The 13,172-nt window shown below is 33.7% G+C and overlaps 1 protein-coding gene across 5 annotated transcripts in view; it reads right to left on the reverse strand.

The window, feature by feature from the left end:
* Positions 1-237: 237 nt before the first annotated feature.
* The window catches only part of LOC136034982 (uncharacterized), a 132,036-nt gene continuing 119,101 nt past the window's right edge, over positions 238-13,172 (reverse strand). For 2 of the 5 annotated variants that reach the window (XM_065716545.1, XM_065716546.1), the window contains exons 16-17: positions 10,141-10,327; positions 238-6,542 (exon numbers count right to left, since the gene is read on the reverse strand). In XM_065716545.1, the coding sequence (XP_065572617.1) occupies positions 6,337-6,542; positions 10,141-10,327 (393 nt within the window). In that variant the 3' untranslated portion in view covers positions 238-6,336. The remainder of the gene's footprint in view (positions 6,543-10,140; positions 10,328-13,172) is intronic. The other 3 variants (XM_065716548.1, XM_065716547.1, XM_065716549.1) reach the window with 3 other exon arrangements.

A 13,172-nucleotide genomic window follows, 5' to 3' on the forward strand; every position in this document is an offset into this window, starting at 1 on the left:
TCATCTTTCTTTTGGCGTTATCAAGAACATTGGATCCATATTCCTGGTTGATTAGAAAAACAGCTTTTGGACCTATTTTTAGGCGAAATAATAATTTGTTTCATTTTTTTTCCGCTTTCGAGTCCTGTTAATCCAGGGAACAACGGACACAAGTTTCAAACTGTTGCAAAAAGCTAGGTTTTTGGTTGAGCCCCGATCCCTCACCCCCCTAACTCAAACATAAAATATAAATATAAATTGTACATCAAGAATATTTTTTTATTTCGGAAAAATAGATAATCATTACAATCAATGACTAACAAAAAACTAAAGGGAAAACAAACAGAAATGAAGGAACTTTACACAAAGAAAACATATAAATAGACAGGTAAGGCTACAAGCGAGGATTTTAGGGGGAGGGGGTTAATTTGGGCTACAAAAAGGGATCTGTCATTGATTCTGAACCCATAGTTTACCATATCATCAAAACAAAAAAGCAAAATAAAATGACTAAAATATGAAAAAACTAAGAAGAAATTAAAAAAAAATGTGATAACCATTATATTATTTATCGAAATCAAATAATGTATTGCATTTTACGACTTCACTACATCACGCAAAGACTTTTTGCTAAAAGGAAAAAAAAGAAGAAAGTTTGAAGACACTAAGCCAAGGAGGGGGGGGGGGTTGCATGAAGGGTCTTGAAGAATCAAATTTCATTAAAAAGATAACGTTTTTTTTTAAATTTCTGTTTATTGTTACTCAATAAATTGAAAAATATTCTGGTTCAACACTAGTTCAAAATAATTTGTATAAACATTGTTTTGGAACATTTATGAAATGTCATCACTGCGCCAAGTTTTCATTTGCAGTCTTAGAAATTTCCCTGGTAACAAGAGCTGAAAAAAGATTTGGCATATGGCCAACAAAAGTGACGTTCGAAATATACTAAATCGTTTTACCGCACATCAGATTTCAATAATCAAACAAAAATGTCTAAAAATACATTATGGAAACTACTTATTTCCAAGTTTTAGAAACCATGTCTACTATATCTACATTATTAAAACTATATTTAATTGGAACCTTAAGAAATTAAAAATAGCTGAGACTGTTTTCCTTTTCATAAGGGAGACAAATTTTGAGATATTCAACCTTGCTGCATAGCAGGTTGAAGCTCGCTTTCAAAATTTTCACAAATTTTGAGATATTCAACCTTGCTGCATAGCAGGTTGAAGCTCGCTTTCAAAATTTTCACACATTTTGAGATATTCAACCTTGCTGCATAGCAGGTTGAAGCTCGCTTTCAAAATTTTCACAGATTTTGAGATATTCAACCTTGCTGCATAGCAGGTTGAAGCTCAATTTCAAAATTTTCCCAAATTTTGAGATATTCAACCTTGCTGCATAGCAGGTTGAAGCTCGCTTTCAAAATTTTCACAAATTTTGAGATATTCAACCTTGCTGCATAGCAGGTTGAAGCTCGCTTTCAAAATTTTCACAAATTTTGAGATATTCAACCTTGCTGCATAGCAGGTTGAAGCTCGCTTTCAAAATTTTCACAAATTTTGAGATATTCAACCTTGCTGCATAGCAGGTTGAAGCTCGCTTTCAAAATTTTAACAAGTATCATCTAGAATTCTAATTTTTTTAAACCTTAAAGGTCGTTGTGTTTACTTTATGTAAGCAAGTTTTTTTTTACAACTGTACATTTGAAGAAATTTATATTGGATGCAAAATAAGACTTAGAGAAAATTAATAATATGTAAATAATTTATAAATATAAAAATTTACAAGAGAATACCGGTCGTGAAGGGGGGGGGGATGAGGTAACATAAAATATAACTTGAATATCACGATTAAAAACTTATAAAGTAGCACCACTTCTAAGGCGCGGTTATTTTTAGCAAAATTTCAGCAAAAATAAAAATACTGTAATAAACAATCGTTCCATTAGGACTGATAAGTGGCGCAAAGGGTAACAAATATTAGAGACATTTGAGCTTGGTCGACAGCAGAGACGACATTTTTTTATAACTTTTTTCTTTAATGACGGAAACTGAACTCAGAGCGTTTCATATAAGCTATTTTATTTACCATACTGTTTTTCATAAGGAAAAGAAAATACGCGCTTGGTTTTTTTTTTTCTTTGGATCACAAATAAAAGAAAGTATTTTAAGCCAGAGCTCCATACGTTTACTAGAAATTTTGTCTTGGACCTACTTTGAAATTAGATCCCCCCCATCCTTCTAATTTTTTCATCCTTCAATTAGCGAAAAAAGATGTAGTTTTTTCTGTTGATTCTCATATATAACTTATAATAGAATTAAAATAATTGTCATTACAAAATATGTTTGGAAGGCGAGGGTTTCCCGGGAGTCTTTACAATGTGAAAACACTTGAATTATCTGAATGACTAAGTTAAAAAACAAAAACAAATAAATAAAAAAAAAACTGAAAATTCTATATGCAGAAATATAGTACGTCCAAAGTTCTCTGAATGTATATAGTTGGCAAAAACAAAATCCTTGTAAACAGTTTCGAAATCTAATTGTCGTTCCTGTTCTTAGACATATAAAAAAAGGTTTTTAGTGAAATTTGGAAACTTTCAGCCCCTACATGTAAACCCTTTCCAAAACTAAAAAAAAATAACTTCGAATTTGTTCATTTCGGATCAAAAGCAAAGGGTAAACCACCCTTATAGTATTACTTTTCGATCCTTACAAATGTAAAAAAAAAAATCGAAAAAAAAGGATTTTAGTGAAATTTCGAAACCATGACCCCCTATATCCAAACCCTCTGCAAAACCTACAATGATAAAAATATAAATTTGTTCATTTAAAGCAAAATCAATGGATAAGCAACCATGTAGCATAACTTTGAATACAACCAGGATTTGGCACATTGAGTTTAGCTGCTAAAATCCCATGTTTGTATTTGAATGATCTAAAAATGGATAAATGGATTAATTTTTCTCTTTTTTTTTTTTAGCAAGGGTAAGGCCTCCAAAAGAGCCTATCAAGGAGAGGTCAGGTACCCAGCTTTTCTACACAATAGATGGATTTATTTTTCTTAGCAAGGGTAAGGTCTCCAGAAGAGCATATTGAGGAGGGGTCAGGCACCCAGCTTTTCTACATAATTAGTATATAAATTTGAGATTTTCCAAGAACAGCTGTTTCTCGAAAACACATATAAAAATTATATAAAAACTTTAATAAGCAACTGAGAAATGCATGACTATTTTCAGTATATTAAAATTGGTGATTTTTGTCATAAAGGGTCTAAAAAAAACAGTTTTGAAGCAAAAAAATAAAATTGAAGGCCAAAAATACTACCAAGTCGACATTCCAAAATAGCCCATTGAATTTATCTTCCAAATATATCCTATTGGTCTCCTAATTCCTGATGGTATGGTACGGCGCGGCCACGTATTCGTCCGCATAGACACATATAGTTAATATAAAAGTAACGGTTGTTATATGTGTAATAAATTATAAAAAATTACTGTAAGTAATAAAAATATTACTGTAGGTCGACTGTAGTAAAAATTACTGTAGAAGGCTAAGCTGCCATCTATGCTATATCCAGGGTGATTGTGGCTGAGTTTGATTCTTTGCTGTTAAATAGATTTCTACACTTTAAAGATAGATTTTTAGCTAAGGAGAATTTGAGAGACCTTCTCCAATTCGTAGTTTTTCTGGATTTTTTTTTCAGCGCTATCTTTTTTCTTATATTGACTTGCTCGGCATCTACATGGCCAATTTATACATTGTTATACGTGTTTTATACATAAAAAATACATGATTGATATACGTATTTTATGCATAAAAAAAATTACTGTAGGTGGATAAGATCGATTCATTTAGTTAATCCCTGAGATATGGAAATTACAGAAACGATGACTATGGAGCAGACTATTACGAACTATATTTTAAAGACTATGGTAACATAAACTATACTGGAAGGATTTTTATCATGACCAGGAAGAAACTATCCTTCCTTTTATGAAAAACACGACAGTTCAAAAGCAAATAGTTGATCTAAACAAACAATGTAAACACTGTTAGTAATGTTTAGTCAACTTTAGGCAGAATATCTGGTTTAGGACAAGGGTTATATCTGGTTAGGACATATGCTGGAATAATTTTTATCATGATCAGGAAAAAACTACCCTTCCTTTTAGGAAAAACACGACTGTTGAAAAGTAAATAGTTGATCTAAACAAATAATGTAAACACTGTTAGCAATGTTTAGTCAATTTTAGGCAGAATATCTGGTTTAGGACAAGGGTTATATCTGGTTAGGACATATGCTGGAATGATTTTTATCATGATCAGGAAAAAACTACCCTTCCTTTTAGGAAAAACACGACTGTTGAAAAGTAAATAGTTGATCTAAACAAATAATGTAAACACTGTTAGCAATGTTTAGTCAATTTTAGGCAGAATATCTGGTTTAGGACAAGGGTTATATCTGGTTAGGACATATGCTGGAATGATTTTTATCATGATCAGGAAAAAACTACCCTTCCTTTTATGAAAAACACCACTGTTGAAAATCAAATACGTGATCTAAACAAATAATGTAAACACTGTTAGTAATGTTTAGTCAACTTTAGGCAGAATATTTGGTTTGGAACAAGGGTCGGCAATCTATCCTCCGCGGCCTGACCCGCTAAATTTTTGTTTTATGTTATCTAGTGAATATTTTTTAGTCAGTTTTTACTATATTCTTTTAGTTTTTAGTGTTCATTGAATAATGTTTTTTTTTTTTTTTGTAAAAAATTGTCGAGATCCATCTACTCTCAGAATCAGCAACTGTTTGAAGAAACAAGTTAGAAACTAGGCCCGCATTAGCAACTGGCCATAAACGAATATAAAACGGAATGATATCAAAATTCCTAAAAACTAAAAAAAACAGATTTCAAAGGGAATTGACAATAAATGAGCATAAAAAAAAAACAACAAAAAAAAAAAAATTCTTAATGAAAGGTTAATTTTTTTTTCGTCGATTCCCCAACATCTCGTAACAACAAGCTGCAAAAAACCGATAACATAAACAATCCTTTCAATACATTGCAGATATCACAAAAATTTTAGCAGATTTAGCAGATACTGCTAATTGTTTTTTGTTTTATGTTAACTAGTAAATGTTTTTTAGTGGTTTTTAGTGTATTCTTTTGGTTTTTAGTGTTAATTGAATAATATTAGCCTACATCTATGGGCCTGATGCACGAAGAGCATAAAAAAGAAACAAGAAGAGGAAGAAAAATAGAAATTATTTTTGATTTTTGTAAAAAAAAATTGCCAAGATCCACCTAATCTCTGAATCAGCAACAGTTTGAAGAAACAAATAAGGAACTAGGCCCGCATTTGCAACTCGCCATATACGAATAGAAAATGGAATAATATCAAAATCCCTAAAAACTAAAAAAAAAAAGTTCAAGGGGAAAGTGGCAATAGGTGAGTGTCAAAAAGAAAAAAAACCCACAAAATTCTTGATGAAAAGTTAATTTTTTTTTCGTCGATTCCCCAACATCTCGTAACAATAAGCTGCAAAAACCCGATAACATAAACAGTTCTTTCAATACATTGCAGATATCAAAAATTTTTAGCAGATTTTGGCAAATTTATTAGATACTGCTAATTTTTTTTTTATATTAACTAGTAAATGTTTTTTAGTCGGTTTTTAGTATATTCTTTTGGTTTTTTGTGTTAATTGAATAATCTCAGCCTACATCTATGGGCCTGATGCACAAAGAGCATAAAAAAGAAACAAGAAGAGGAAGAAAAACAGAAATCATTTTTGATTTTTGTAAAAAATTGCCGAGATCCACCTATTCTCTGAATCAGCAACAGTTTGAAGAAACAAATAAGGAACTAGGCCCGCATTTGCAATTTGCCATATACGAATAGAAAACGGAATAATATCAAAATTCCTAAAGACTAAAAAAAAAAAAAAAAAAAAAAAAAAAAAAAAAAAAAAAAAAAAAAAAAAACAGAGTTCAAGGGGAAAGTGACAAAAAATGAGCATAAAAAAACAACAAAAAAACAAAAAACTCTTGATGAAAAGTTACTTTTTTTTTCGTCGATTCCCCAACATTTCGTTGCAAAAATAAGCTGCAAAAACCCAATAACATAAACAATTCTTTCAATACATTGCAGATATCCAAAGATTTTATCAGATTTAGCAGATATTGCTAATTTTTTTTTGATATTGTTAACTAGTAAATGTTTTTTACTCAGTTTTTAGTACATTTTTTTAGTTTTTAGTGTTAGTGGAACAATGTTAGCCTACATCTGTGGGTCTCATGCACAAAGAGCATAAAAAAAAGAAGAAGAGGGACAAAAACAGAAATCATTTTTGGTTTTTGTAAAAAATTGTCGAAATCCATCTATTCTCTGAATCAGCAACGGTTTGAAAAAACAAATAAGGAAAACCTTTTAAAACCTTTTCAACAAGAGACACTGTAATATCTAGTTGAATCACTTGCCGCACGTAGGAAACAATAGAATGAATATTCGCTCCAGTCGGCTGTACACTGAGGAAGGCCGTCATTACGCCTAAAAAAGAAAAATTCATTAAGTCTTCGGAGGTTTTAATAGTTTTTATTGTGCTATTAATAAAACATAGTTGTTTTTTTTCGGACGGAGCACCACTTGGGATGGGAAAAAACCCGATCCTTGTTATCAGTTGATTGGAAATTCCTAATCGTTCCTTAGGTAGTTGAGATTTAAATCGGCCCGTATGAACTGGCCATTACACTTTTGCCCAATGATAGCACGCCATCCGCCTTCTCCGATGTCCAGAGTCCATTTCAGACGCTGGTCCGTTTTTTTTTTAGCTTAGTTTGTAGTAATCAACGTATCAGTCTATAGATTGGCAGGCAAGACACACAGCGATTTTTATGTATATAATGAGCATCTTTGATTCATATTTTCATAAGGAAACAGAAGATTGTAAAACAGAAGATTGAAACAGAAGATTGTAGGCTACAGTTGATTTATACTAAGGGGGCGGAATCCCTTATGTTTGACATTCTTCAGCAGGCACAATGCTGAGGTTTTGTTATATTATAGAGGTTTTATTTTCCGGGGATAACTTCGGCTCAGTAATATCTACCTTAGCCTCTCTCCCCTTCCCATAGTATATATATATATATATATATATATATATATATATATATATATATATATATATATATATATATATATATATATATATATATATATATATATATATATATATATATATATATATATATATTATATATATATATATATATATATATATATATATATATATAAAATGATAATTTTATTTTTGCCCGCTCAGACAAAAAAAGAGAAAAGCGGAGTAATAAAAAAGAAGAAAAGGAAAAAATAAGAACACTCAGCATCAAAGAACAAAATTAAGGAATAACTTCTTCATTAGCAGTCGAGGATCAGGTGTAGAGGCAAAAACTCAAACAATTTTTCCAACGCCTTTTTTTCTGCAGTTGTTTCAGTAGAGGGCACAACGACAATTGGGTCCACCATATTTTGAGATCTTAGAACGAACGTGTTTCTCTGGTAGAGCGGGTATCGAAGCAAAAACTTGAGGTATTTGCAGTATACAGATCGGAGTTTTAGTCTGTCATTTTGTGTAAACCAGTCCTATAGCGGAGATACATTAAGCAGATACTTCGCGCCCCCCCCCCGCGCGCGTAAGTCGTTACGCGCCATATTAGTTACGCGCCATTGTAGTTGTGTCCCAGTGTCCCACCTGTGAATATAGATATATATATATATATATATATATATATATATATATATATATATATATATATATATATATATATATATATATATATATATTTTTAACTACGTAAAACTTGCGAATATACAACATTCTTGGCTGTCCCATTGTCTGTGTATATAAATAGATTGTCAGGTTTACCGACTCTTGAACATGCAACATATAATTGTCCATGGGAAAAACAATCTGTATTCAGATCTATACCTCATTATTCTAATGATTGCCCTTAAGCTTTGTTGATGGTGATTGCTAATGGATTATTCCCTGTTTCCCCGTCGTCATTTATATATCCCTGTGCCCCCCAGCGTCCCCGTTGTTGTTGTTTCCCTGTGTCCCGGTCGTCATTTGTGTCCCGGTGTCCCAGTCTGTAATTTCCCTTTGAGTGTCGCGGTCGTCATTTATGTTCCCTGTGTCCCGGTGTCCCGGTCGTCATTTTTGTGCCGGTCGTCATTTGTGTTCCGGTGTCCCTGTCTGTAATTTCTCTTTGAGTGTTCTGGTCGTCATTTATATTCCCTGTGTCCCGGTCGTCATTTGTGTCCCGGTGCTTTGTTGATGGTGATTGCTAATCGAACATTCCTTGTGTTCCGGTCGCTTTCTCTTTGAGTGTCCAGGTCGTCATTTATATTCCCTACTAGCTGTTAGGGTGGCGCTTCGCGCCACCCCAACACCTAGTTGGTGGGGCGCTTCGCGCCCCCCCAGACCCCCCCACGCGCGTAAGTCGTTACGCGCCATTGTAGTTGTGTCCCTGTGAATATGACCTGTGAATATAGATAGATATATACATATATTTAACTACGTAAAACTTAAAGCCTTGCATAAGGCCATAAGGCCTTGCAGGTGTGGCCAGCAACATGCTAGCTGTGCACGCGTTTGAACGGTTAGATACGCGATTGGTATAACCACATCGACCACAAATAGCACCTGATTGGTAATTCACTGATAGGTGACCTACCTCGTGACACTTAAACCATAGACGGGGCAGGAAGAGAAATTCCTGAACAGGCAGACACTCATAACCAATGCGCACTGATTCTTGTCAATTGTATCTTCATTTGTCAATTATGTCTTCACATTTGTCAGGTCTCAATAGATGGATACGACCCGAACACCTTCAGCCCCTCCCAAAATAGTTTCGATATTTCACTTTTTTTTAACTTTTGAATCCCCCATCCCCCCACTCGCCAAAGAAAATGTATCTGGTATTCTTTACGGGTATGAACATCGCAAAGATAACCTAATCAATGCAACTAAGCAAACAGGATTTTAAAAAGAATTTTGAGGCGAAAGGGAATTCTACCTCTCTATAAGCCTTGAATTCTTAAAGAAGTTGAACTTGGATGAAACTTCTTCTAGGGGTATTTATGGAGTATTTCAGAGTTTTTTGACCGCGACTCAAGAGATTTACCTTGACTTCCCGGAAATTAACTTGTCAAAAAATATCCATTGAGGATTTATCAAAAATTGAAAAAGGATATTTCAGGATTATATGCTTCAGTTTCTGAAGGTGGCGAAGAGTCATTAGGACCAATCTCAGAGGCAGTGATCCTCATGTGCCTATCTAACTCTATGTGCTGAAATGCTGGTGTACATTTTCTAAGGTTCAAGATATCAACACTTCTTCTAGTCTCCTCTTAAAAAAGCAGGTATATGCATTGCTGCCAAAAGGTCAACGGTTAGGAGGTGGGGGATAAAGATAAAATTTTATTCTTAGGTTCAGATTTCTCAAATTTTACTTGAGATACATTCAAACATGTGCGGTGGGGGATTCCCCTCTTGATGAAATTTCTATGTATGTATGTCAGTTTCGTATTTTATCACTCCTGGAAAAGCAAAACCAACAGTGATCATGCATGAAGACACACAGAAATTTCTATTATTTGAGACAGAGTATGGAGGAAATTAGCATAAGAATCCTTATGCTAATTAGCATAAGCATAAGAATCCTAAAGTTCTAAAGCTACTAGCATGGTTTTAACAATTTCTAATTAATGCTTTGAAGACCCTTTTCTTGAAACAGAAAAGACTGCCTTGTTTAAATTACTATTCGTGCAAGGCCAACCTTAATGAAGGCTCCTTATTGGAATCAGATTAATAATCATGCACGGATTAATATTCATTTTCACTTAGACTTCTCTTGCTCTTAGACTTCAAATTTGGAAAAGCAGCAGACACTCTTTGCTAGGTGTGTACCAACGTTGTACACAGAAAAACAGAGGGACTACGTGTGCAAAATATTGTGGCTCAGAAATTATTTGATCTATTCATTGCATTAAGATTTCACATTGGATAACCAATCAGGTTTCAAGAAGGCTTAAAGAAGTCTTTAAACAAGATGTCTTTGTGTCCTTTCAAAAAAGTGCGTACCTAATAGCTTTGCCTCCTCCTGAGTCACATTTGTGTCCAATGAAGCTTTCAGTGGAGTTGTTTGCAAATCTGGCTTTCCATTTAGCTGTGATGGCTCCACATCTGGCCCTGAGTTGTGAATTTCAGGGACTCGATTCTGCTCGGAGTTTTGAATGGAAGGAAGTTTTGAAGTTGCTTCTTGGAATTGCTGAAAGAGACCGGTCACAAATTTTATCACGAGAAAATGAATCCTAGCCAAAAAACGTATTAGCACACTTGATTACAAAAATTAAACTTGAGACTTTCACTCAAGTTTGTTGGAATTCACTCGAGTCATTTCCTGCGATGAGATGCCTCTCAACGCCTAAAATTTACTAGACCTCCTTCTTCATACTAGATCTGAAAATTAGTAATTAAACAGAGATGAAAAAAAAAAAAAAAAAAAAAAAAAAAAAAAAAAAAAAACAGAAAGAAGGAGCAGGTTATATGAAAACAGAATACACTAAAGAGAAAATTATGACACTTTGAGACTTAACACTTATACTGTCCTCTACTCGAACATAATTTAGTTGAATGTAGCACATAATTTTCCTTAATATTTGAAATGCAATAAATCTTATCAATACTCGATCTTAGAGTGCTAAAAAGGAAGTAATTTTAAATTAAAATAAAGAGTGACATGAAATTTAAAAAATAACCTAGAAATTACTCCAAATATGATGGGAGCTTCCCCCTCCTCAACCTCTCATTCCGCGCTAAAGTCTTATAACGCTTAAACATTTATGACTGTACTTGCGCTTAAGCAGTACTAGTAAAGGCGGTGGGAACAAAAAGTCAAACTCTAACGTAAATGACTGGGAGTGAAAAAGGGCCAATCCCCATCATATATGAAATGATGGCTGTTCATCTTCTGTTTTAATATCACTCTTTATGTTCATTTGAAAGAAATTCATTTTGTTTAATTGTTATTCCTTTTGATATCATATCCAGGGTTGTCCTAAATGCCAGGAGAGCTACCACCCCCACAAAACACGAATCTTTCAAGCAAAGCTCAACTTTTGGAGAATAATGCTTCGAGAAAAAGAGCTCTGATAATGTCGTGGTTGATTTTCATTCTTGTATCACGTTTTTTTTCTTTGGTATTTAATCCACTATTCATCATTTGGTGTAAGTGGACTATATATAAATGTTATTGTTGTATATTTCTTTTTGTCACCAAGAAGGAATACATACATCAATAACACTGCCCACAGGCTATAGTCTGTAACTCACTAAAGACAACATTAATTATTAACTGGGATGAAAGAGCGAAGGTAAGAGAGAAGTGGAGTTTGGACTGATAACCGTTTGGTTATCAGTGTGGAGTTTGGAAGTTTTATCATTGTTTAACATTGGATGTGATGCTTTGTGTTTTATTTGGGTTTATTTTTAAAAGGCTTCTTACCTAAAAAACAAAAACAAAAAACAATTCCTACACTAAAACAGAATACTGCATCTTCAGAAGCGGGGATAAATAAACGCAAACATAAAAAGTACCGAACGATTAGTAGAACATCTTCCTGCATAAATAATCAAAATAAGATGCATGTGCTATTCCCTTCTCACATTTAACTTTTGGGTCAAATTGAAAGAATGATTTTTAGTACTATTTAGGCTATGAACAAGCATTTGGACCTACATATTCAGTCTATGTAGACCTACATATTTAGTCTATATATTTGACATTAGGCTTTTTATTTAAGGTCATCTCCTACTGGATTAAATAAAAAAAAACAAGTTTTTTTTAAATGAAAGTAAGGAGCAACATTAAAATTTAAAACGACCAGAAATTACTCCGTATATGAAAGGGGCTTCTCCTCCTCAACACCCCGCTCTTTACGCTAAAGTTTCTTACTGTTTTAAAAAGTAGAGTTAAGAAAAAGAGTCAAACTTTAGCGTAAAGAGCGAGGCGTTGAGGAGGAAAGCCCCTTTCATATACGGGGTAATTTCTGGTCGTTTTAAGTTTTAATGTCACTCCTTAATTTCCGTTAAAAAAACTTTTTTTTTTATTTAATTTCTGGAAGTTTTTGAATTAATGCATGTTTTGATCTTGGCTCTCCGCACATAAATAGTTAAAACGAAATTTGCATATTAATTAATTGCAATTAATCGGAAGATTTTGAGAAAAAAAGAAGCGAGGGAGGAGGCCTAGTTGCCCTCCAAGTTTTTGATTACTTAAAAAAGCAACTACTTTTAATTTTTTACAAACGTTTTCATTGGTAAAAAATATACGTAACTTACGAATTAACTTACGTAGCGAACTTCAATATTAGTATGTTTTTATTGCGTATATGAGGGGATTCAACCCTCGTCGATACCCCGCTCTTTACACTAAAGCTTAGATTTTGTCCCAATTCCTTAAGAATGACCTCTGAATCACAAAGGCCGTAGAATAAATAGTTAAAATTACTAAAAATACTTTAAGGTAAAGAGTGAGGTATAACGAGGAGGTAAACCCCTCATATGCGTAATAATTTTTGTTCGTTTTAAGTTTTAATGCTGCTCCTTACTTTCAGTAGAAAAAACTTTTCATATTTATTTTTTCATTGTTTTTTCAAATAAAGCTAGAAAATCCTGCGCCCCCTTCATTGAAATTATCTTCCCCCATGAGAAGTCTCTCCATGGAAATATCTTCCCACGTAATCCCCCCTCAACTCTCCCCCCTAAATAAAAAAAATCCCCCTGAAAACGTCTGTACACTTCCCAGTAACCATTACTATATGTAAACACAGGTCAAAGTTTGTAACTTGCAGCCCCTCCCACGGGGACTGCGGGGGAGTAAGTCGTCCCCAAAGACATCGTTATTAAGTTTTTCGACTATGGTGAATAAAATGGCTATCTCAGAATTTTGATCCGATGACTTTGGGGAAAACATGAGCGTGGGAGGGGGCCTAGGTGCCCTCCAATTTTTTGGTCACTTAAAAAGGGCACTATAAATTTCAGTTTCCGTTAGAATGAGCCCTCTCACAAGATTCTAGGACCAATCAGTCGATACGATCACCCCTTGGAAAAAA

The sequence above is a fragment of the Artemia franciscana genome, chromosome 13 (assembly GCF_032884065.1).
Source record: "Artemia franciscana chromosome 13, ASM3288406v1, whole genome shotgun sequence".
NCBI lineage: Eukaryota > Metazoa > Arthropoda > Branchiopoda > Anostraca > Artemiidae > Artemia > Artemia franciscana.